Here is a 25,602-nt window from a genome sequence, read left to right on the forward strand (position 1 = left end):
TGCACGGCCCAGATCTGCAGAGACGCCGTGGTGATGGACAATTGCTGTCCTTTCCAATATTGCCATCTAGAGGACCCAGCAAAGACCAGAGCTCCTTGCAGGCCATGATGAGATAAGGGAGAAGAATCAAAGCCTTGCTTTTTAAAAATTTTACCTCATATAAATGCTACTCCAGCATGATGTAGAGATGCAGAGCCAAGGGTGCAGAACTGTCTGTGGCTTTGGGCATTGCAATACAGGATTACTCTAAAAGCAGCCCTGTGATTGTTTTTTTGAGGCCGTAGATACCCAGTGTTGTCCCATTTCCCAGCACTTTACTGATCCCCACATGAAGGTGGACAGATGGTACTGACTGAAAGCTGCCCCTCATCAGCTCAAACTGAACAGAACTAATAAAACAGGGACTAATCAGCAAATGACAGCTCTGTGCACCTGCAGGGGAAGTCCCCCTCTCCAGACCACGCAGGGAACTGCCTTGTCCCTGCTTGCTGTGCCTCTGAACAGCACCTATCCAAAATTTGTTTGCATGGCTGATATGAGACGCCAGCTGCTGGCCCAGGGGTGCCCAGCTGCAGCTGCCTGTGATGGGGAGGGTGGATACAGACCAGAGGATCCCAGCTACATTTTGGGTGCTGGGTTGAGGTGAGGGGCCTGAATCACACCTTGTTTCAAGGAAACAATACATTTGAAGGGGTCTGCTGCAATTTTCTGAGGGTTTGGGAAGGTGAAGGGCTGCCAAAAAGCATTTGTTCAATTGCTAAATGATGTCCATGTTTGTTTTAGTTACATGCCCGAGTCCAACCCAAGCTGGGCTAGACAGCATGTATCCAGTGAGATTAGTGGTGTTTATTTCAGCTGTCGGGATGCTGAGGTGGGCAAGTACAGCAGAATTAGCATCATTTCATAGCAAGAAAATAATATAACACCTTTGTCTCCTGTCCCACTGCTGTGAGTTCCAGTAGCACAGACCACCCATGACCAGCATGATGCCAGGCAAGCCCATCTCTGCTCACAGCTTTTCTGAGCTGCAGTCTCAGTTTTGTGACAGCCAGCAGGACAGCTCAGGATTCACCACCCCACACAAAGGACACAGTCCCTTTGGAAAGCAGCACAGACAGCCCCTCAGCTGCCCACTGCTGTGGGTGGGAGATAAGTGTGTTACACAGATATCAGGGCTACCCTCCTGCAGCCAGGCAGAGCTGTAACAGTGTGGCTTTACACCATCCAAGGGATGAAAGCTGTCCTTGGCGAATCAAAGCCGTCAGAAGAGATTCCTGAAGCTTCTGAGGTGCCCTCTGCACTGAAGGATTGTAAAGCATTTGAACAACTTGCCTTTTCATTACATGGTACCAAAAAAAAAATGGTGTGGTGGGAGTCAGAGGGCAGAATCACCAGCCAGGATCCCAAGTGCAAATTCAAAAGTGCCAGAGGATATAAAACCTGGGAAAGCTCAGGAACCTCGATTTTGCAAACACCCCATGGTGATGCCTCTCTGCAGGTCCACTCACTGCCCCAGGGCTGGGAGTGGGCAGCACTATCCCAGCTGGATTTGCTGCTCCTGGAGTTTTGGCAACCAGCATGGCACTGGTTGCCAAAATACTTCCACATACAAGGAAGGTGTGTCCCAGGAGCTGGGCTGAAGGCAGTGTGCACTCCAGTCCTCAGGGTCCAGCATCCGTGGCTGCTGCCCAAGGCCATGAACAAACTGGTCTCAGAAGGTCAAGTGGCACGTCGTCACTTTGCTACAGATTTATTTCCGTGTGAATTAATGAAACGGTACACACAATTCCAAAAAAGAAAAAAAAATAATCTTTTATAGGCCCATACTCCTTCTTTCACAGTACAACGCAACAGTAAAGGATTTAGTCAGTGTAAACAGAAGGTCCAATAGTGATCATCAGCTATCACAGATCAGCTGCACAAACACCATAGCTACGGGGTTAATGCCATTACCACACAAATTGACAGTACCAGTACAAATCATAACTTTACCTACAATGCTTTTTCATGTGCAAAAACCATGAAAATTCAATTTACAGAAGGAGGGCACCTTCTCTAAAACTCTGTGGGGGATGTAAAGTGCCTCCTCAGGGCTGTCTTATCTATTTGGCAAAGGTCTCAGGCCCTGATTCTCCGAGATACCCTTAACTCCATCTGCAGCACAAAGCATCAGGGCTCTGCCTCTGGCATTCCTGTGTGCTCTGCTGCTGCCCAGTACAGAAAATAATCAGCTGAAGATGAATCCCATTTATTTATGAAGTTGCTCATGAATTTAGGCTTAGATTAATTCATTGACTAAGGCTATTCAAAAGCCCTGATTATATTATATATGGATCATAACGTAACCCATAAAATCATCATTGGTTAACTTTCTTTCCTTTTATGTACTAACTGAACTGCTACTGGTGTAAAAGTTGAGGCCTATGGGTAATGTGTTGTCAAGTTTACAGTGAGTGGACAAATTACTGAAGTCAGAGGGTTAGAGGAAGAGAGGAATGCTACCACAGCCATGGGAAAACATTGGCTGGTGGCCACCTCGAAGCAAATTGGCACCTCAGCTGGGAATGCCTGGGAGGGAGCCCTTGGGCAGCAGAACTGTCCTGCACCTCCAGCTGCACCAACTCTGTAAATTGAATCCATAGTCAGGCTATACAGGAAAAAACAAGAGGTAGTTATTTATCATACCTCTTCAAAAAGGCAGAACGAACAAAAAACAGGATGTAGAAGTGATGCAGTAAACCTAAAGTCAACAGGTTCCTACTTTTTTTTTTTCTTTTTTTGTTTTTTTAAACACATGAAGTTAAGTTACAGACATCATATAAAATGCACACTCACTTTATGGAATTCCTGCATAGTAGGAAACAAAGGCCAGTGCTAATCCAACTTTGTTAACAGCGGGATGCCATTTACAGGTGCAAGGAAGATGCCCCAAATATACCCAAATATAAACAGAGCATTACCCCCCTTTTAGGGAAGTCCTATGGCAACAGTTACACATTTTGTTCAGAAGGAAAAAGAAAGCATTTTCTTGGGGATAAACTGCCAAAATAATTTTTGTTTCACATCCATAAATTTAAGGCAATGTTACTTAGACCTGAGAAAATGAAAATAAAAAAACAACCATGTAGATTTTTTTTCTCAGCTATACATATACACTTGAAACTTCAGGATTTTCTGTCTCCTCCAGCTCTCAAGTGATGCTGGGGAAAACAGCTGTGGGGACACTGCTCTGAGGTCTCAGGGTCAGATCCTGAGAGATGCAGAGTTTGTTCCAAAGACAGCTAATGGGTGCTGGGAGTACTTGGACTCACCTGGCTCCCTTTCATGTATTTTCATTTTAAATACCTCTGTTTAAGCCCACTGGAGAGGGTTAACTCCAGAACGGACCTGTAGTGCACTAGTAACCCTGAAAGGTTTGTATAGCAAAAATGTAGATAAAATAGACAATAAAATTACATACAGTAAATTTCCATGATTCCCCCTTTCCAGGAGAAAAAAGATGTCAGGGTTAACAGTTTTACTGCACCTTTAGCTTTTGGAATTCCGGAAACTTAGATTTTGGGGTCTTAGTATATAGTAATACATGTGAGTCAAGATGGAGGGCTCTGTGTCCTTCTTCTTCACCTTCTTCTTCCTCCTTCTTCGCAGGTTTAGGTGATTTTCTGTAATTGGGTGAAAAAGATCCGCATTGCAGGCCTTGGGCAGTCATTATTTGGGTCAAAAGTATAAATAATATAGGTGTCACCTTGTTATTGGGTAATTATCACTTAAATAACCTTGGAAAGAGTTAGAAGCTCCCCATTTTACCTCTGTCCTCTAACTTGCTAGTTAGAGCTCACAGCTCCTGAGTCTGTAAATAGATAAGAAATAATAAACACCCAAGTCTGAACTCGAAACCTGTGTTTCCCATGTATTAATCTCAACATTGGCAAGGAAGAACGGAAGCCAGAACCTCCACATTTAGCCATTCCCATAACTACAGAATAAATCCTTTAACACTAGTGTGAAATCGCAAATTGTTCTGTGCTCTTCCTCAAAAAACAAAAAAGTAAATTGAAACCAAAAATCAACTCTCAAACATTTCTCATTAAATGAAAAGAGACACAAGAAAGGTCGGGTGGGGACTGCAGACACACAGCATGCTAAGGAGTGACCAAACAAAGTGCAATGGTTTCTGACTCTGTGGGGGGACGGACGGACGGCTCCCCTTCAGTACCAGCTGGATGCCTCTGGAGAGCTCCGGAGGTACCGTGTGGATCTGCAGCCCTAAAGCTTGGGTTTGAGGCTGGCTGGGCTCCACAGCCCCGTGTGCAGCTGCAGCAGCTCTGCACACCTTGGCTACATCTGTGACTGCAGGACAGGGATTGGCCTACGCAAGGACACGGCCGCTTCCCAAACGTGAAATTTAGTTGCCGAAAGAGAATTTGATGGCTGGTTCTAGAAAGCTGCTTGAGCCACAGCTGAAAGATGGATTCAGACCTAAAATCTGTGCATGCCTGGTGTAGTTTCTGTGGGATCGCCTCCTTCTCCTGAACACAACTACAGACACCAACCATCCCTCTCTCCTGCTCCCATCCAAGCAGCCGGACACCCACAGCCCTTGCTGTCAGCTTTGGCCAGGGCCTGCCATGAGCCCACTAAAGCAGGGCTTGGGCAGAGGGTCACTAAAAAGCAGAATGTCTCCAGGTTCCCACAGTGAAACAAGTTTATCACCATCCACTCCCTGGCAAGAGAGTCTGTGGGCAGATCTTCTGCTGATATTTTAAACGTGACTGTCCAAAGATCAGAGACCAAAAGAAATTCAACAATCCTCATCGGACTAGAAAGCAATTTTCACTGCTCACCAGCAGCTCCCTACCCTCCTCTCCCAGGTTCAAAGGATGAACAGGGAGTCACAGCTCCTTTACTCACCCGCTGGGAACTAAACCCTTCATCAAATCACACATTAACAAAGCTCACTGTGTGCAAAAGACTCTTACGCTAAAACAGTTCCACCCTACATAGTGCAGTCAACACAGTTTTTAACTTAAATTTGCAGCTCGTTCTTTACAAGTGCTTGGCAGAGAATATTTATATTCTTTTGACACCATATAAATAATATTTATACAGCTTAGACATTTTGAGACATGCATTAGACTTTAGGTAGTACATACTTCTTGATCATATATGCAAATATTACTGTCAATTAAACCGAGCGACCTTATGCCGGACCGTGTCTCGCGTTATCCAGGACGTTTGATGGGGGCTCCGAGTCGTCCATGGGCAGGACCAGGCGCGTTCCCCGGATCACGAGTTCATGATCCCCAAAAGCCAGCTCCCTGTCCAGGGCGTCCTCTGAGCTGTTCCCCACAAACCGCCGGGATGCGCCGCTGGACGCCACCGAGTCGGTGTTCACCGTTGAGTCCCCATAGGTCAGGCTGATGTCCCCGTCATTCAGAATGAGGTCGGAGTCATCGTCCTTCAGCTGCTCCTGGTTCTGGGGAAGAAACAGGAGGAAAGTGCTTTTGAACTCTTCCAGAATGGCTGTTCACAATGGCACGGTGATGGTGACTGAGCAGAGACAGAGGCACCGAGTCACAGGCTCTCCTGCACTGTGGCCAGAACCAGACGTTGACACACACATCTCAGAGCCCAGGTGACTCACACCATACAGAATTTCTCTGCAGACTGCCTAAAAGGGCACTCCCAGCTCTCTCCTTTCTGGTGCCATAGCCAGGTACTTGGGGAATGCAGCATTTGTGGCTTCATGAGCACAGGAATTGCATTTCTGACCCATCACAGCCATTTCTGGTTTGTCAGGGAACCCGATGCTGATGCTGTGCAGAAGACTCCTGGCATGAACACTGCCACTGGAAGGGGCCCCTGGGCATGGCAATGCTGGCTGTCTTTCTGGTTGTGAGTGATGCAGCTGAAAGGGCTGCAGGAATGGCTCAGCTGTAAGGCTGGAAACAAGCAGGGGATAGGGAATTGTGCGTCCTCCCAGCTAGGCCTGGGGAAGGACAGCTGGGACAACTTCACTGAGCCAGTCACTGAGGAACCACCAGGAATACACCACAACCCCCTTCACGACCTAACAGCAGGCTGGAAAAGCAAAATACTCATGGGAATTACCTCATCCATCAGCCCCAATATCTGATTGCCCTCATGCTCCCAGCTTGATGCTGCAGAGCAGCATCCAAAAGAGAAATGAAAATACATCCAATCTACAGCACTGTGACAGAAAGGAAACTAAAGGACTCACCTCGTATGCCTGTGGGCTCGTCAGGCACCGGGCAACAGGCCCACAGCACCCTGGGAGTGTGGTGGTCAGTGGGGGACCACTGTGTGTCAGAAGAGGCTTCAGATAGCTACGGAGAGGGTTAAGGAGAAAAGAGGTACGGGGCCATGTTGGTGAGTCAAGGGCTAGGAGCACAGCACTGAAGGACTTGGCATTGCAAAGAAATCACAGAAAGAAAAGAAAAACAAATGCATGGAAGCATAGAAGGTGTAATGGTGTGCAACGAGAATGCAAACCAAACACAGCAGGACACAGTCCTGGTAAGATGCTCAGCTTGTCCCATCATCCTGTGCCCCTCAGCCTGACATCACTTCTCCACTAATTCACAGCACAACACCTGGAAGGGAGGAGAGGCACAGATCTACCAAGAGAGACTGCATGTAAGAAAGCCCCCACCCCTTCCTGCCCACCTTCTCCCTGGAATTAAGGATCCCCAGGATTCCAGTCTTGGAGAGCCCAGCTTTGAACAGAATTCTGCTGCATTCTCACTGAGAGAGGGTGGAAATCGTCATTTCTCACAAACACGAGTAGGTGCACACCAAAACACAGCAATGTCACAGGAAAGCAAACGCTGGCTCCTCTGCTAAGCAGGGAGCAAGCCATGGTCCCAGTGAGGGGTGTCTGGGCAGTGGGATCTGACAGGGCACACACCAACAGCCATCCAAGGATACTTGTGGTCGAAGTTGTACCACATGCGGAAAAGCCAAGCGCTCTCAGCCTTCGTGCTCCTCCTCTCGCTCTCCGGGACACCCTGTGGGAGAGCAAAACAGTAAAGAGGGGCAGGACAACATGCCATGACCTGGGTCAGGGCCAGGAGACCCCATGGGACACTGGATTATCCCCAGGGGACACAAAGAGACTTTCCCACTGCCTCTTGAGAAGAAGCCTTAGAGGTTTCTTCCATGTGTATAAGAACGTTCACACCACAACAGGCTGCATTTAGCAGCTTCCAACTGCCTCAGGGAGGTGGTATCAAAGTACAGAGTGACCATTTTGCTGCTAGAGCCTTCTGGTGTCTCACCCTCAGGTTTAAAGTGCCTCAGAGCCAGCAGCTGCACCCAGACATCACATTAAATAGTGACTGACAGATTCAACCTCCATCAGATCTCAGCTGACACTGCTGCATGCAAATAATTATCTGTTATGGGAACTCCACGCTCCCTTTTAGTCAGAGAAAAATATATAAAGCTGTGTGGAGGGGACTATGAATACAATTACACATTTCATAGAAATCTGGCTTACAGATTTATGGCCCTGGGCTGCCTGTCGCATTAGATGCTTTCTCTCCAGGAGATGAACAGCTCAATAAATGGCTCTGAATAAAATGAATCTCCAAGGTGCAGAATGCACACTGAAATCAAGGAGAGGCACAGCCACAGCACGACCAGGCTGCAGACATATGAATGAGACAGCTGGAGCTACCAGGCAGGAAAACTCCCAGGGCTGGGGGCTCCACCATTGATCTCAGTGTGGTCAGAGGTTCCAGGGCTGCCACATAACTACCCACAGGAAAATGAGGTAAGCAGGGACTGAGGGTACCCACAGGGCAGAAGATAAAATGAGTGAGTAAATGGTATTTCTGTATTGCCCTAGACACTGGGATGAGCCAGAGTCTCCACACCATGCTCACTTTGGGCTTTATTTCAAACCCAGCAAGGCAGAGACTGAATCTATTGCAGCAGCGTGGACTGACTAAACAGTCCAGCACTGCTTCTGTGCCCTTCTTTTCAGCTGAGACAAAATAAGGCTCACAAAAACCAAGGAGCACAGAAAAGCTGTGACTCCCACTGACTGCAGACTCTTTCACAGGGGGAGCTAAAAACTCCTGCAGCTGGAAATAAGCAGAGCACAGACAGGCATTCACAGGGGCAGGATGTTACCCCTGCCTGAGGGTGCAGTGCAGATTCCTCTGCAGAGGTGCCCAGCAGTGCACACTCACCACGTTCTCCTGATCCGCGTCCACACCGACCCTGTGCGGGGAGAACAAGCACAGTGTCACACACAGTGCCAGGGTTGGGATCTGGGGGGAAGGACGGGCTCTGTCTCTGCTCTCTGACAGCTGAGCAGCCTGAGGTGAGAGCAGGCCAAGGGGGAGGCCACGCTGGGCCAGGGGAGCCCTGCACTGACCGGATGTTGAGGCAGGACAGCATGGCCGTGGTGCCCCCGCCGAACACCCACACCGTGAAGAAGACGATGAGCAGGGTGGTGCTGAACATCATCTGCCGGGCGTAGGTGGCCGTGTCACGGATGGCCAGGGCAAAAGCCATGGCTCCACGCAGCCCTGCAGGAAGGGAGAGCACAGGAGCTGTGTCAGGTCACCCCCCACGGCCACCTTCCCACCCGGGGTTCACATCCTGCTGCCCCTCTGCTGGGACCACCAGGGGAGCAGTGATGGTTTTGTCATCCCTCTTTCTGAGCCTGGAAAGGCAAACCCTCCTCCTGCCCTGTGCCATGCACTTGAAGCAGGACAGGAGGAGCTCATTCCTACATCTCAAACCACTGAGTCCCCTCTTGCCCAGCCTCCCCTCCAGACATTGCCCATAGGAGGTTTAGAGTTGAATAAGGAATATTTTCCAGGTTCTCAGGGGCAAGGAAGTGCCAATAAGCCACATGGTCAGAGAAAGGATGTCGTAACGTACCAGCAAACATCATCATGTGCTGCAAATTCGTTCCAATCTTATTTCTTCTCCCCAAATTCAGTAAAAATGACAATGGGTATATATTGGCAGCTCTTCCTAGGAAGATAGCAAGCTGTATTTGGACATGTTAAGGAAATTGCTCCTCCTGTGTCTCCCATCACATCCCACCTGCACAGAGAGTCAGCTTCTACTGCCCAAAGGAAACTGGGAGCCACAGAAACACTGCTGCTCTGGCTGCAAAGAAAATGACCCAGCTCTGAGTGCTACACCACTGCAGGAAGAGCAGAGAGAGCACACAGCATTGCCCTACTGAAACACAGCAATTCAGGAGTATCATACAGAAAGAAGCACAAATAAACAAAAGTAATGATGACAGGACATGTTAGACAAGTGAGAGGAGAGAAAAGCCACCATTTCCCAGAGTACACTCTCTGCTGCCAGGTCCATTTTGGCCCCCAAGAATTATTTGTCTTCTGTGAAGCTCAAGTTATCACAGCTATGACAACCCCTCTGACATTCCCCAGCATGCCACACTTCACAGCTGTGTTTGAAGCTTTAAGCCAAGTCCCATTCCCAAAGATTATTCAGCAAAATGAAAGTAGCAGCCGTTGAGAAGGAAAAAAAACCCTAATACTCCTTCTGTTTTCATAGACTGTGAGATACAAGAATCACCAGCCCCTTCATATTGCTTTTTATCTTTGAAGCTGTGTCTTTTAATACCAGCACCCAGATGGCAAAAATAATCTTGGAGCCAGTATTCAGCACAGCCTTGAATAATATGGAAAAAGCTTCTAGCTTTTATGTTCTTTCCTGAACATCACAATTTGCATAAGAGATGTATTTCATGATCTGTCTCATGAATGAGCTATTTTATCAGTGAGTTAGCCAGTTCCCACTGAAGAGGCACAGCACAAAATTTCAGTATAACAGCCCAAATGGCATTTCTCTGTTCTCCACCCTTTCTGCCCTACTGCAACACCAAAAAAGCTGATCAGGGAAATTCAGCTGAGCCTGCTGCAAACCTACGGACCAGCACTGGTAAAAACGTTTTGTTTACCAGTATAAATTCACATCAGTGCTGGCAAGGGGTGGAACTAATTCTGCACATTTAACTGGCTTTCCTGTGAGCTGAAAAAAATTCCTTCAAAATTCTTGTTTTTCTGAGCCATACCAGGGCCCTTGTTCCCGTTAGCATCAGCCTGCAGAACAGGAAATCCTTTCTCATTACATCATTCAGAGGCTTCTACTGTAGCTGTAACTGTGCTGTTTGACCAAAAAAAGGCTTTTTTTTCAGGGTTAACCAAGTGCACTAGCAGAGAAAAGAGGAAATAAACAGCTAAACCAGGCAGCCCCCCTTTGCAAAGCCCCTCCTGGTGCCACAGGACAACGCCTGGAATTGGCATCATGGTCACACTGAATGATGAATTCCTGCAGCAGCTGATTCGGATGCCCACAAGAGGAGAGAAGACGGGTAAAAAAAAAACAACAGAAAGGCTGGAAAAAGAATCTGTCTTCTTAAAATAACCAGGAAAGGCATCACTACATGGCAGAAATCCCCTTTTAAAAATAAAGCTAGACTGATTGAAAAAATTCAAACCCACTCATTTGAATGAAAAACACAAATTGGGAATGAGGCACCTCTCCTTTTCTTTCTGTCTTATAAACTGGACCCCAAAGGATACAAAGGCTCCCACCACAAAGGTAGGGTTAAAGACATGGTTTTGGAAGGTGAACAGTGCAAGTCCCATGTAGGAGAAGATGAAGTTTTCTGCCAAGAAATTCAGAAGCTCAAACAACTGAAAGAGAAAAACAAATTAAAAGTGAGTTAGATGTAACATAGTTTTAACAAGAAAAGTATGCTAAGCCCATCCGTCATGCAATAAATACTTCTGCAGAAGCAACCCAAGTGAAATGCAGCTGTAAGAAGACAGATGCACCTACTTCTGGCTAGACGGAAGGAAAAAACACTGAATTTTTTCAAAAGAGAGGCTGCAGAGGTCTGAGGAGTTCTCACCTGCTTAGTTCTGTGTTGAGACTCTGTAGATAAGTTGTTATAGGTATAATGGGCCTGTGTGATCCCACAGAAGAGCACAGCCACCACACCTGGGGAGCAGAGCATCACATTAGACTCCTGGTCAGGAAAAGGGAGCCGAGCTACACCCGAGGCCTGTAGGGAACTTGATGCAGTAACCCCAGAACCCAGAATCATTAAACTTCTGCAAGCAGAGGGACAGCCCTGGCCACAACCGACACTGACAGAAGCAAAACTCAGTGGCCCCACCACCCCTGCAGATCTCCATCCCAGAGGAAGGGCTGTGCTGGAGCTTGCCTGTAAAGCCACACGCTTCAGCCAGCAGGAACGTGCTCCAGGACATCAAGAAGAACAAGCCAGTCTCCAGCAAGGGGAACTCCCGAAGTTTGGTGAACTTGGTGACGTTGCAGATGGTTAAGGACAATTTGGAGAGACACTGCAGGCTAACAGCATATCAAATCCAATTGTGCATCACAGCTACACAGTCCCACAGTTACATAGTCCGCCCCTAAAAAGGCTATGGCACCGTCCTTCATTAATTTAGGGAAAAAAAAAAATTAAACATCTGGGTGAAATGCAGTGTAGCACAAAAATAAGTAAATTGTTATGTAAGCACTTGGAAAAAAAACCCAAACAGTGAAAAGGATATTAAAGCTGTCACAACTCCAGTAGCTGCTCCCATTGCAAAAGATCCACTGAATATCCCCAGGAAGATCCCGATGGACTTGAACATTGCTGTGACATCAAACGTGTGGCTGTTGTCACCCGCTGGCTGATACGCAACTATTGAGCTGGAAGAGGAGGGAAAGGACAAGAACAAAACTGCTTAGTCTGGAGGGAGAGTCACCTCACCGTGCTACACGAGCCTTGCAAAGTGCTACAACTGCTGCAAACACTGAGCCTAAAGAACCAGGGAGACACAATCCCCTGGGATCACAGTGTGTAGTGGCTGCACACCCTCCCTGTCCTGGGGATTTTGGGATCAGCCACCCCATCTAAGCCTGGATGTGCAGTTATTCCTGAACATTAGGGAGCAGGGGACCAAAGCCCATGTCTCGTGTGACATGTGGTATTTATGGTGGTGTTTGGGGGGGGGGTTGGCACTCTGTAATGCCAGGTGCTGTGGGACCACAAAGCATTCAAGCAAGAGACTTCCATTTCTCTGAGGCGGCTGATGTGAACGTCCCCCAGAGAGCTGTAACTGCTCCCGTTCTGCCACATTTAACATGCACTACATCTAGTTTGCACTGCTCTGAGCTCCAAAGTGCAATACCACAGCGTAGCCAAGGCAGACAGTGCCATGCAGAGCACCAACACCATTCTCTGTGTCCACCAGACCTCAACAGACCTTTGTGATGAGATGGCAAACAGGTCTGCACTGCTGATCCCACCTCTCGGTCTGTTCCCTCCTAACTCCTGATGAGCAGAGCCTTGCAGGAAAAGCTGAGATACAGGGGGCCTCTTATCCCATTCCATTTTTCAATTTCTTACATCACTTTCCTTGATGTAAACTTATTGAAAACATTAACTTCCTAGTTAGCAATCCCTTGGCTCACTCTCAGGAGTTAAAATTCCTAGATGTGAACTTTAAACATTTGCTGTTTAATCTGCTGAGAACAGACATTTACTGCCTTGCACACACATCTTTCAGCTTTCTTCCCTAACTACACACCAATGTTTTTCTGCACAAATTACAAACCTCCCCTTTCCAACACATCACAGGTAATTTCCCTTGCTAAACTTCCCTGCTTTTAATACAGCTTATTTTTCTGCATTGCCTTTTATACTGCAAGCTGCAGATTTTCCCCATTTAATTCCTTTTATCAATTCCATCTTATACTTCTCATTCACCAACATGTTTTTATTCTGGGATCTTAGGTTTCATTTTTTTTAATCCAGACTGGTTTCACTTCCCCTCCACAACCAACTCTTTGAATGCTGGTTTTTCATATTAACCTCTTACAGTTCTCCTTCTGGTTTGGCTTTTTGCATTGCCAATTAGACATTATTGCCAGCTGCCCTTTATTTCCCCTGTTGCTGCCCATGAAGCTTCCCATAGGGCCTCCTGTGGTGTTAAATCCCTGTGAATTCTCCCTTTGGAAGAAGCAGGTAGAGATCCAGCAGCTGCATTTACCCCTCTGCTCCCAAACTGCAGCTCTGGCACCTCACTGCCCACCAGCTTTCAGTTCTGGGTTCAATTCCTCTTCATCCTGCAACAAGTCCCAGCTGCCAAGCCACGCCAGGCCAAGACAGGAACAGAAAGGCACAGATCCTGCTCCTTAAGCACAGGAATAGATATTTGCCCAGGGCTGAAAGTAGGCAGGAAAGGAGCCTTGAGGCACCCAGACTGGGCAGAAGCCACTGAATAGCCCAGCTCCTCATCCTCCCCTGCCCACAGTGCTGAGGCAAAATAAAATAACTGCTGGGTGAACACTCAGAGCTCCTGCCTTGCTGCAAATTATCCTGGTTTTGGGGAGGGGGTGGACTGAGCTCAGCTTGGGGAGAGAGGAAAGCAGGAAATCAGAGCAACAGCTACAGAACTGGCAGTGAAGCAGAGCAAGAGGCAAATCACTGCAGGCAGTGCCATCACCCACACGTGCTGAGATCCACCACAAATCCCATCACTCTGAGGCTGAATCCACCCACTCCCACCCAGAACCCACCAGCACAGGCCGGAAGACCCCATCCCCTCCTCACTCATGATCACTTCTGAAACATAATCTGGCTGTGCAGCATTTCCTCTCACACCAGCAGTGACACATCCAGCAAAAAAGCCAGAGTGAGCAATACAAAGAGTTCCAGAAACCTCAGCAGAAACACCCAATTCTGTAAATACAACACACAGCTCACAGTGTGTTACTTGCTGCCTCCAGTGAAACCCACACAACCAGCACGCTGGAGTGACAAGTACTCCAGAAATATTTTCTCCATTAGTCTTAGCTATATGTTAAGCTGTCACCATTGCAGGTATTATACATTACTGAACAAATTCCCATGATGACAACACAGTGAAAATGCAGATAAAATATGTCCTGCATGCAAAGGACATAAAATATTAAAGAATATAAAACATTTCTCTAGAAAGGCAGCAAGTTTCCCACGTGTTTAGTCAAGGGCATTAACTCCAGCTGTAAGAACATTAACTCCTCTAAGTGGGGAGAGAAATGAAACAGCTGCTTCACCAGCTATTTCCACCTAAACAAAAGCAGGGATTTGTGAGTGGGAAGCAATGCAGGCAGGAGCAAAGCCATCAGCAAGGGGTTTCAGTGGGATCTTGTGGCTGAAAAGCAGACATGGTGCTTTTCCTGTTTCAGAGGGACATAAAAACTTCCCTATGAATGGGTCAACTGACCACAAAAGCAAAACAAAACCATCCATCATGCAGGGGGAAGCTGTAAGGGTAATCCGTAATCCCAAGCAGTGGTAAGCAACGAAGACATGCATCAGAATGTCACTACAGCTTTTTGGGACACTCAAGACGCTGTTGCAAACACCCATGTTCCTATTTTAGAGGGGCAAGGCTAAGTGGCTCCCCCAACTCCTGACATGTAACACACAGAACAATTCTAAATAAAAACAGAAGACACTTACGAAGACAGCACTATGGCAACGGCATCATTGAGGACGCTCTCGCCAAAGAGAAGGGCATACAGCTCAACATCGACCTGGAGTTCATGGAATATGGCAAGGACAGTCACTGACAAATAGAAAAATAGAGAGACATTCAAAAAGGTGCTGTTATTTCGATGTAATCAAACGTCCTTTTTAGAAAGCTGCCTTCCTGCACATCTGTGCCTATGCTGCGATGGTGCCAGCTGCCCCCCGTGCTCTCTGATAGTCTCCTTTCTGCTCTTTCACATTTGGATTTGATTCATCATTTCCCTCCTCCTTTTACAAAAACACATCTTGGCCTATTGAATCTTTTGCAGGCAGACATAAACAAATCCTGCTCTAAGCTTCTCAGGGTCTGAGCTCGTGGGCTGGCCACAGTACCAGGCTGGCATGAGCCACCCAGCTGTAGGGACACCACTAGCTTGGAGCATCAGGGAGAGCCTTCCTCCACCTGCAGAAATCCAGAACGATCAGGCTTGTCCAGGATTATCACTGCCTTCTCTTTCCATTCCTGATACTCTGACAGAAATCCTTAGATTCAACAAATTCTAAGTGCCAGCACAGACACCCTACGTTTCAGACCTGACTGGAAATAGCCAGGCATCGGCTCAAACCCCATGTGGGGGGTGTCTGTGATTTATGGCCACATGGCCGAGATCAGCGCTCCCTCAAGCTCTTCCCTGATCCAGCAGCTCCAAGAGGATAATGGAAAGCAGCAGGTTTTGCATATCAGCCTCACAGAAACATCACAACATCCAAAGCAAGCAAGATGTAACACATGGTGCATCGTTCAGGCTGAGGGCTGAGCCAATTCCAGCCAACTTCTGTGAGTCTTTTCAAACAGCACTCAGGGCACACTGAAGGGGGTTTAATCCATTTATGCACAGGAAAATGCTCCATTTCTACCTCGGAAATCCTCTTGTTCCTATTTCAAGCCCAAAGAAGGGACGCCACAACAACAGCTCATCTGCAGCATTTCTAAGCCTTAGAAGATTTCCAGCCCTGCTCAGCAAAGGGCAGGAGCAAAGAGAGGCCTTTTCGTGGCAATGTGTTTTCACATGAAATGAGAGCATGCAAGTAAACAGCTACCACATACAAGCTATCATGAACTAACTCCAATTTAGTTGGACAAGGCATGTTTTTCATAGTTTTGATTTACAAGGTGTCATTATTGTCCTCAGTACTGCTCATTAAGGTGTCTCATTAACCTGATTTCAATTAGATTAGCCCATGCCAAAATCTAACCAAACTGGAAGCAGGAGAATATAGCTAAACTAACTAAAACAATCAACTGAACCCTCCCCACATCACACATCTTGGTCTGCAACAGCTGCTGGCACAGGGTGGCAGAGACACAATGCCAAACCCCAGCAAAGTCAAGAGAGAGGCTGCCTAGGACTTAACTGCAAACCAAGATTCAGGAAAGCAGAGGTCTGGAAGCTGTTTTGCACATAACCCAAGAAAATTAAAAGGCAGACAGAGACAAATCTGACCTCTAAGAATGTCACAAATAAAATAAGCTGCAAAATTCAGAAGGAGAGAACTCGCAGGGGTTTCAGACTTTCTTCCCCTCTGCCCCACAGCTCAAACCAGGCCAAAATGTAGAGAAACCATGTAACACACCTGGGTCAGTGGCCGACACGATGGCCCCAAATAGGAGGCAGTCAGTGAAGTAGAAATCTCCCCCGAGCTGCCCAGTGACTTTCATCAGCGCCACGCAGCCGTACACAACAGAGCTGGGGATCAGAAGAGGCAGTTACACATCTCTGCAATGCATTAAAACAACATTCATATGGGCTTGGCTTCCCTGAATTTACCAGACTGAAGCTACTCAAATGCCAGAACAACAACGAACTGCATGGGATGCACTGAGATTGGTGAAACCCCAGGGCCATGATCGTGGAGGTGAATGCTGGACCACACACACCAAAGCAACCTCTGAACTGGAGCACAAAAGTGGTGCCAACAGGGAACTGGGTCCAGAACTTCTCCAGGAGCATAACATGGCTAAAGAAAAGCAGCAGCCAGGCTTATGGGGTCACATAATCACTTTGCAGTGCTGCACATTAACACAGTTCAGTGAAGTCACCTTGGACTGACACTGAAATGGCCAAAACCTTCCATGAGGAGCAGATAACACAGTTGCTTAGTTTGCTTGAATCCACTGGACTCCAGTGGAAAACACCCAATGCCCAAAACCTTCCATGAGGAGCAGATAACACAGATGCTGAGTTTGCTTGAATCCACTGGACTCCAATGGAAAACACCCTGTGTTAGCCTGTGTGCTACTGTCCAGAGTGGGAACCATCCAGCAGCCTCTGCACTGAGAGATAAACAATTTGAAACACATCTGTGTTCACTAGACATCTGCCTTTGTGACCCTGCCCTCTACTCTTGTGCCTCAAGTTTAAAAGGGCTTATGCTTTCAATAATTTGAAGTTGCTGACTTACCAAGACAATTTTCTCTGAAGTGTGAAACTTTCCTTGCCATGAATAACTATTCTCATGGGATGCTCAGATGCTGAGAAAGCACTTCACAATTTGACAGCAACCACCCTGTCCACGCAGCAGAAGTTTGCACAGTAAACAGTATTATTTGCTGCTGCTGAGCATCAGTAGCAGAGCCTGTGTGACTTTTCAGGGCTGGGATTAGCAGCTTCAGCTTCAGGTTCAGAGCATGTCTCCCAAGCCCAGATCAAACCCCTGTGGAAGAAACAGCCCAGCTCCAACTACTCACCCTATCACCAGGCAGGAAATGGCAGTGCCAAGGAAAGCATATGCAAGAATGGATCCCAAGTTTCTGAAGAAATGTCTCTAGCAGGAGAAAAAAAACCCAAGAACTGAATTATATTCTGCTAACAATTTATTTCAAGCCTGCACAGGCACCAGGCACCCATAGTGTCCACAGCAACTTGGACCCAGCTCAGACATCATGAGCTGGACAGGCACAGGGTGCTCAGCACAGCCCAGTGCCAGACCAGCAGTTAATGCAGCATTAATAAACACGAATATATCATTTTCTCATACCTGGGCGCTATTTAATAAGGTGCTATTCTAAGTCCTGGGAACTGATTTCCTAACCCAGCAGCATTCCTCCTTCCTTCTCCCGCAAGCTAAACTGCATCATTCTCCCCTCCTTCCAAGTCAGCATTTCAGAGAGCTGCTGCTTTCTGAAACCTTCCCACACTCTCATGTGCTTGGAAAGCTGGGATGGCTGAAATGGCCTGGCTGACCCCAAAAACTCCTGCTGGAAATGGCTGAAGTCACTGACCCTTCCCAAGACAGAGGGGCAGACAAGAATGATGGGGGCACTCTCAGCTCTGCCTCCCACAGTCCCACATTTGCAGGGTAAAACCATTCCCACCCCCGCAGCCTCAGCTTGCTGAGCAAGCATTAAGGCACTCACAAGTATTAAAAATTCTCTGGAGGCAGAGGAACTAAAAACATCAGCACTGTAAAGGCACATACCCTTTTCAAGCTGTAGCCTGCATAAAATATAATGGGAGGAAGCAAAATGTTGAAGAATACTTCAGGATCAAAAGTCACCTGTGAAGAAAAAAAAAAAAAACAAACAAAAAACAACAACCCAACAGTAAAATGATTTGTTAAAATTTTGCAAGACAAACACAAATAAGAAAGTAATACATGGGGAAGCCCTGTACCCCCACCATGTGAATCCTGTTGGGTCAAAGCTGAGGATATGCCTGTCATCCTCTGGAGACAAATCCCAGAGTCTAAACAGCTTAAATTAAGATGAGCTAAAACTAGAGTTTCATTACATTGTGTTCAACTTATAAAATACTGCTCATCACAATCACAAGTTAAAAACACAAAATAAAAACACTTAACCTAGCAGATCCAGGACCCATCCCCATGGAGGTGGTAAGAAGCACTGCTCAAGTCTCCAGCCACTGCCCCCCTTACCTTTCTCAGCATCTCATTATCCTGGACGTTGTTGAGCTCCTGAGCACTGATTTCCCCCTTCAGGGTGTACTCATAGAACTTCCCACTGACGTTCACCAGCAGTGTGGCCGGGCTGGTCTGCACTTGGCAGCTCAGGGTGACGTTGTTGACGTCGCTGGGGACGTGGATGCCATAGCGCAGGACCACACCAACCAGGACACCTGGGGAGGGACACAGGTCTGTGAGACAAACCACAGCAAACCCCCAGAATGATCCCTCTGAGCATGGATGAAGCACTAGGATCCTGATCCCCGGCTCAGCTGCTGAGCACAACCACAAGCCAATAACTGAATTGAACCATCCTCGTGCCCCGTGAGCCAGGTGAAGGCTCCGTGCTCATGGGGAGTTTCTAACACAGCCATGGACAAGTCCTGAAGGATTTGAACTGCTCAGCAATCAGTCAGAACCTCACTGTAGAGCAGCAAACAGCCAACATCAAGGGCACACTGGGTTTTTTAAGGTGAGCATCTCGCACTGCTGCTCACACGTGCCCAAACTGTCCCCTTTGCACCTTGAAACCTGACACTGATACATTAAACTCTTAATTTTGGCAGGGATTAAAGATGATACTCAACAACCACCCTGAACACTCAGAGGCTGGCAAGCATACTTCCCAAGGCGCCACAGCACCATACAGCCTCCTCCTAGCCCTGCCTGTTTTATAAAACTATTGAAATTTTGTTTCTCTTTCTATTTTGTTTCTAGTTTCTATTTTGTTTCTTTGCAATTTTTGTTTCTATTTTGAAATAGAAACATATAAACACATAAAACTGTTTCCTAGTCCAAGCAGACCACCCAGATGTACTCCTTGTCCCTGCTGACTTCAGCTCTGCGCCACAAGCAGCAGCCCCAGGGCATCCCAGCGAGCCTCGAGCTCAGCTGCTAAATAGGGGCATTTTGGGGTTAATTCACAAGTCACAACAATTTTATAAGGCATTTTCTTTTGTTGTCTGAGGTCTCGAATCCAGATTCAAGAGTGTTGAGCGCTCTCCTGGCAGAGACATCCGTTTTCACATCTGCAGGCTGGGGAAGAGGGGTGTCCCACAAGACACCTTTCCATGTAGCCCTCAGCACAAAAGGGTTTGGAAACTCCTTGACTATGGCAGCCCTGAGCCACCACAGAAATCCTGGATCTCAACCCCATCTCTGAACCACACATTTATGAAAAGGTTTCAGACATGTGGGAACTAAACACAGACCGCAACGCTCTGAAGGCTTCTCCATTTGCCTCCCAGGACACTCCTGTTCCTTGCTGCAGCCTTAATTAAGGCCTTGCTCTCTGCTTTCCTACAGGCAGGGCACAACCCCCAAGGAAGGGAACACCCAACCCTTCCTGTGCCACCACCTCTAGGGGAGCAGAGCCTGGGCAGGACACTGGGGCCACAGCTCATTCAGCATCTCCTGCAGCCAGTTCCTGATCTGCCACCTACTTTTTGACTTCTCCCTTGGCTACATTTTTTCCTGGACAAGATTTTCTATTTTTCGCGATGGTGAAAACAAAAGCCCCCATCTCCCACCTCACTCAGAGGGTGCCACACGCAGCAGGGCCACCAGAGCACCCAGGCCATGAGCACAGGCAGAGGAGGTGGCTGCACACAAAGTCACCCCTGCTGACCTAAAACAGCTCAGCTCAGGAACTGGACGGACCCAAAACCCTGGTCTAATACAGCACTTTACAGCACAGGTGAGCTAAAAGGCTACAGATGCTTTTAAGCCATGCACCACCAACCAGGTTCTCACAATTCTGGTCTTTATCCTGCCCTGAATCACCCCAATAGCCACAGAACAGCTCGCTCTGGGCACAGCCAGGCACCATCAGCTCCAGCAAGGAGAGTTCAGAGCATGTCACACTGGGTAGAACAGCTGAGGGCTGCTTTTACACCACCATCACAGAGAAAGGACACCATAAGTAATTATTTAGCTTACTTATTCTGCTAGCCTCTGCTCCTGTGATCTTCCAGCACTCCAGAAATAAAAGTATAGAATGAAAGCAAGTATGTCAAGCACATCCTGAAGCCACAGCATATATTTACAGGAGCATGTGGGAGTGGCTGCATGGCACCACAGCCGTGGGACAAAACATCCCATTTTCCTTTCACCCAGGTGACAATCCTACAGGCACCATGAGAAATAACCAAAACCTTTCTCTGGGATAAAAAGAGTTTCAAAGAGTTATTTACATCTGCTTATGGCTATTAAGGTACACCACACTTTGCAACCCCCCTACCTGGGGTAAAAAAGTTTACCCTACCAGGGTTAAAAGACTTCTAAAAAAGTTTCTTCTTAAAAAAAAAACCCAAACAATTTCAGAGGTTCATGCAAGAATCAGAAACGAGCAGTTGCCTGTCCTTGTTCAGATGGAAGGAAACCCACCCAGCAACCCCTTTAACAGCCAGGCTCAGCACTGTGAGATGAGAGGCCCCACAGGAGGAAGGAGGGACAGACAGAAGGAGTCACTGCTGTGAATTCAGAAGGGATCCTGACTCACCCACCTCTCCACTCCTAATCCCTGTCCCAAAGCAGTGCTACATCTGATAGCACCCCTGCTCCTCTGCCATCTTCTTATCCAGGCAGCTGCTCCTGGCCTCGTGTGTGAGCCAAGCTCCAGACAGGGCCAAATTCCCACTCTGGCCAGGAATGTGCTAAGGGAAAAGGTACAGATAAACCTGCAATATCTGCCAAGGATCCCTGCTTGGGAGTCCCAAAATCAGACTTTTCATCTTGCTCAGTAACAGGCTGCCTGGGAGGCTGCCAGGTGGGGAAAGACACCCACATGCACAAAGTGCTCATGGGCACTGAGTGTGACCCTGATGGTGGCCCTGACACAGAGACACAGTCAGTTACCAGCAGGGAAAGCATCCTGCTGCTCTGCTGGAAACCAACTATTCCACCAACATTAAATGCCCCCCCGCCCCAGCAGCTCCTCCTGCCCCATGGTGGATCTGATCAACCCTCCCTATCCAACAGTGCTCGCAGGAAGCACTTGGGACAAACCTAACATGGTTTTCCAAGACACCAAGCCCAGTCCTGAGCTCAGGCTCCCTGTACCAAGTCCAGGGGACCCTGCAGGTGCTTCTGGTTCTGACAGGCTCTTAGGAAATGGTTCAGACTCTCCTGGCACTCACAGGGCCCCAGCAGCAACCTGTGAGCCAGTATCGACATGATTTTGGTGCCAGAAACTTTACAAAACTGAGCCCTGGGAGGGAGCTGAGCTGAGCAGAGGGAACCCAACACCGAGGAAGCTGCCAGCTGAAAGCTGCAAGGAATTGAGAAGCTGAAGGCAAAGCCAGAAAATTAATTGGGTTCTTTTATGCAAAGTGCAAGAGAGTATTTTCATTGCATTTCTCCTGACTTCATTAAAAAGAACAAAAGCCCACGGGCTTTTTTTCAAGGTGCCGTTGAACATTTCCGAGGTAATGTTTTAAATGAAGACTAATATATTACCAAACCCAGCACTTAACAACAATGGAAGCAGACAGGATCCCCAGGCGAGCATTAATCTGGACACCAAAAGGAAAGAAAAATGTTAACAACTGAAGACATCCTGACAACAAGCAGTTTGGACACACACAATACAGGGGCCAAGCAGGAACAAATATAACGGAACTAAACTTCTAGAGAACCTCCTGCACATCCACCATCAGACTCTGAGAAGAACTGAAACAAAATTGTTCAATTAATCATCCTAAATGCTGGGCACCTCAGATGTGGGAACCTCATTTTAAACACTGAAATGAAGCTTAAAGGCTACCAGGCACCTATTGTATGTCACTGTGAAATTACTCCAGCCAATGTCCAGCTCCTGAACATTAGCTCTGAGCTGACAGTGTGATTTGCATGACAGAAATTCACCTGGAACAAGAGCTTGTAACTTCCAGTAAAAAACAAGGAAACTGATGTGTTTCACCAAAAGAGATATATGCAAAAGTTTTGACTTGGTTGTTGCTGGGTTGTTTAAACAGAAAAGAACAAGCTTTTGCAAATTGCTTCTCTTGTTCAGATTTCAGGCTGTGTTTTGCAGCCCCTTTCACATTTTCAGTGAACTTCCTTGGGGCTAAAAGCATCACAGTGAGACAGGGACAGTGATACCTTTCTTCCCTGCAGATTTTAAGTTATCATGGTGAAAAACAGCATCTAACCACTCCTTGGGAATCACACATTCCTTCTATGACACCTGTCACAACCTGAGAAGTAAATGCTAAAAGCCTTCATACCAGGGAAGACTTGGGATGTTCTGCATGATCAGACAGGTGACATTACCGATTTCACCAGCAATTCTCTAAGCTCAGTCTGCAGGAGAGCAGACAGAAAAGGTGCATTTTATGAATCAGCAGGAGACTGAAACAGCCCAGGTTGTGCTCTGAGAATAAAGTGAGCACTCAGGTAGGACAGGGAGAGAGGATAATCAACAGGAAGAAATGTCTAGGAGAAGAAGAATAAGGTTAAGGACAAGTGTGGAAGCACAAAAGGAATAAAAAGTCACACATCGAGAGCTCTGGGGCAGCAGGAGAGAGAAGACCTTCCACGGTGGAAGCATGTCCTCCCACAACACAGCTCCTGTCCCACGAGGTGACCATACTGCCCTGGGCAGGGGGCCAGAAACATGTGAACCCCCCCTGAGCAGTGGCTGGAAGGAACCTGAAAATGCAGAGCCCGGAAAAAGCAGCACACTATTTTGTGCCCCTGAAAAAGCAGACCAGTATTTCGTGCCTGTTGGCTGACTCAAGTGTCTCCACCCCTTCATTTGGAAGGACACTTCCAATTAACTGAAACTTGGGATCACAAAAGCCAGTGGCCCAAACAGGTCAAGTCCCAGCCTTCAGATCAAAGCTCTCTGCTGGGTGAGAGATTCAGCCACGACTGACTCTGTGTGGTCACACATCAACCCCAGTCAGCAAAGGCCACACAGAGGACAGACACAATACAGCACACAGCAGGAGATGCCTTCTCAATCCTAAATTCAACAAATCTTCCCTAGATATGGATCCATGGCCAAGTTAATCACTTTCCCAGCACACCTCCCAGTCCTACTTTGGTTGAACTCAAAGTCATGCCAGATAACCCAGGGAGAGCCATATACGGCCCCTCCATACCCTGGTTCAGGCCACTTCACGAGGCCATGTCACCTCAGTAAATCACAGGCCACCATTAAACCCCAAATGTCTACAGCTCTGCTCCACTGCCCCGCAGCCTTGCTCCGCTTCTTGTAGGAATACACACGGGGCTTCTCTCCAAGAGGTCCTGTCACAGCAGAGAAGGAACTCTAAAGGTAGGGGCTTGTGCACACAGGTCCCCAGGCAGCAGGATAGAAGGCTGCTGGCTGTACAGGCCCCTGAGCATGGCAAAGGGTGGGAGAATTCCCTGAACGGCCTCTCCACTCTTCCTAGGCAGCTTCTGGAAATCTGGATGCTCTAAACACATGTTGGAAACACAGCCTCTGGCCCCAGCATGTGAGATAACAGAATCACGGAATGGTTGTGGTCAGAAGGGGACCTTGATGATCATACAGTTCCAACCCCCCTGCCACGGGCAGGGACACCTTCCACTAGACCAGATTGCTCAGAGCCCCATCCAACCATGGATGCAAGGCTCCTTACACGTGCAACAACTGGTCTGTGCTGCCCCGAGTCCTCACCCTCAACCCTGGAGCAGGTAAGTGGGACCTGCCAGTGCTTGGTGACGTGGTAGCCCGTGACCCTGCCAGCTTCACCCTGTGAAAGCCGTCTGGAAAAACCCAACCAGTTCCTCATTGCCAGAGATTTGGGAGTAATGCCCTCGAGAGCACTCCATATCTAGAGTATGGAAAACAACCAATCCTTCCTCCAGCAACACCCAGATAAAGCTCGGCACGAGCCGCGGCAGGACGGGGCTGTCCCGGTGACACAGCAGCGTCCAGCTGCACCCACGAGAGGCCGTGTCGTGTCCCCCCGCACCCCTTCGCCCACCAGACAAGCCCTCGCAGCTCCTGGGCCGGGGGCCCCCAGGCACTGACCCGGAGAACGACGCGCTGCTGGTCGCCACTCGTGCGGCCGCGGCAGCGGGCGGTGGGGCAAGCCCCCAGCGCCTCAGCGCAGAGCCGGGACTGCTCGGGATGGGGCTCCCAGCGCTGGGGGCAGCTCCCGACCGGGATTCGCAGGGAAGGGGTGCCGGGGCGGGGGATGCTCGCCTGGGGCGGGCGCCGCTCACCGTAGATCATGGCCAGCCCGGTCTCGTGGAGGAAGCGAGCGCGGCGGTGCTTGAAGAGCCAGATGGTGAGGATGGTGAGGGTGAGCAGCAGGATGAAGACGAGCAGGTTGGCGCTGTCCTGGCGGTGACTCTCCTCCGCCGCCTTCTCGGACACGATCTCCTCCTCCAGCGCCCCGGGACGCGCCGCCGCCACCTCGGCGGCCGCCGCCCCCCGCGCCCACAGCCCCGCGGCCGCCGCCAGCACCGGCCCCGGCCCCGCCATCGCCCCGGCACCGGCCCGGCCCCGCCGACACCAGGAAGCGGCTCTGGGCGCAGGCGCCGGGGGCGGGAACAGCGCGGGGAGCCCGGATAGGGACGGGCCGGCAGCGACGGAGCGGGAGAGGGGCGACGGGGAAGGGGAAGGGGACGAGGGCGGCGCTGGGGAGCTCGTAAGGCGAGGTTTGGGACGGAAAGGAGTGCCTGGGGCTGCAATGAGCCCTGGAGCGGCTGGGACGAGTCCTAGGGAATGGGCTGCGAGGGAAGACGAAGGGTGCGAGAAGGGGGGAGGTGATCAGAGTTCAGAGGGGTTCGTAAGAGGGAAAAAAAAAAAATCCCCTGACAGGCTTGGTGCAGGGTAGTTTACCGCGGCCACGCACAGGAGCACATGTTTTAAATGTTTGGAGGGATGTCCTGCAGGATACGCCCCGACTTATGGGAAGACGCGGTCCAGGGGGATCGTGGAGGCTGGTCGTGCCAAGGCATGTGGATGGTGCCTAGGACCCCGAAGTGGGGTCAGGGTAAACTTCCCGCCGTTTTAACCAAGAAATAGAGGAGGGATGTATGGAACCGGTGGGTCAAGGGTTGCAATAAATGCCAGTGATCAGCTCAAAGGTGACTTGTAGGAAACGTCCTCA

The 25,602-nt window shown here is 48.7% G+C and overlaps 1 protein-coding gene across 1 annotated transcript; it reads right to left on the reverse strand.

The window, feature by feature from the left end:
* Positions 1–1,734: 1,734 nt before the first annotated feature.
* Positions 1,735–24,986, reverse strand: LOC136374436 (sodium/hydrogen exchanger 6). The gene is made up of 16 exons (XM_066339793.1): positions 24,710–24,986; positions 18,485–18,684; positions 18,029–18,106; positions 17,298–17,374; positions 16,184–16,296; positions 14,540–14,645; positions 11,598–11,739; positions 11,246–11,351; positions 10,931–11,019; positions 10,599–10,712; positions 8,917–9,028; positions 8,405–8,558; positions 8,217–8,247; positions 6,949–7,028; positions 6,242–6,347; positions 1,735–5,476 (listed from the first exon to the last, which is right to left on the reverse strand). The coding sequence occupies exons 1-16, from the start codon at positions 24,969–24,971 to the stop codon at positions 5,201–5,203; spliced, it is 2,046 nt and encodes a 681-aa protein (XP_066195890.1). The 5' UTR covers positions 24,972–24,986; the 3' UTR covers positions 1,735–5,200.
* Between the last annotated feature and the right edge of the window lie 616 nt (positions 24,987–25,602).

Source organism: Sylvia atricapilla, chromosome Z (genome assembly GCF_009819655.1).
Source record: "Sylvia atricapilla isolate bSylAtr1 chromosome Z, bSylAtr1.pri, whole genome shotgun sequence".
In the NCBI taxonomy this organism is placed as follows: domain Eukaryota; kingdom Metazoa; phylum Chordata; class Aves; order Passeriformes; family Sylviidae; genus Sylvia; species Sylvia atricapilla.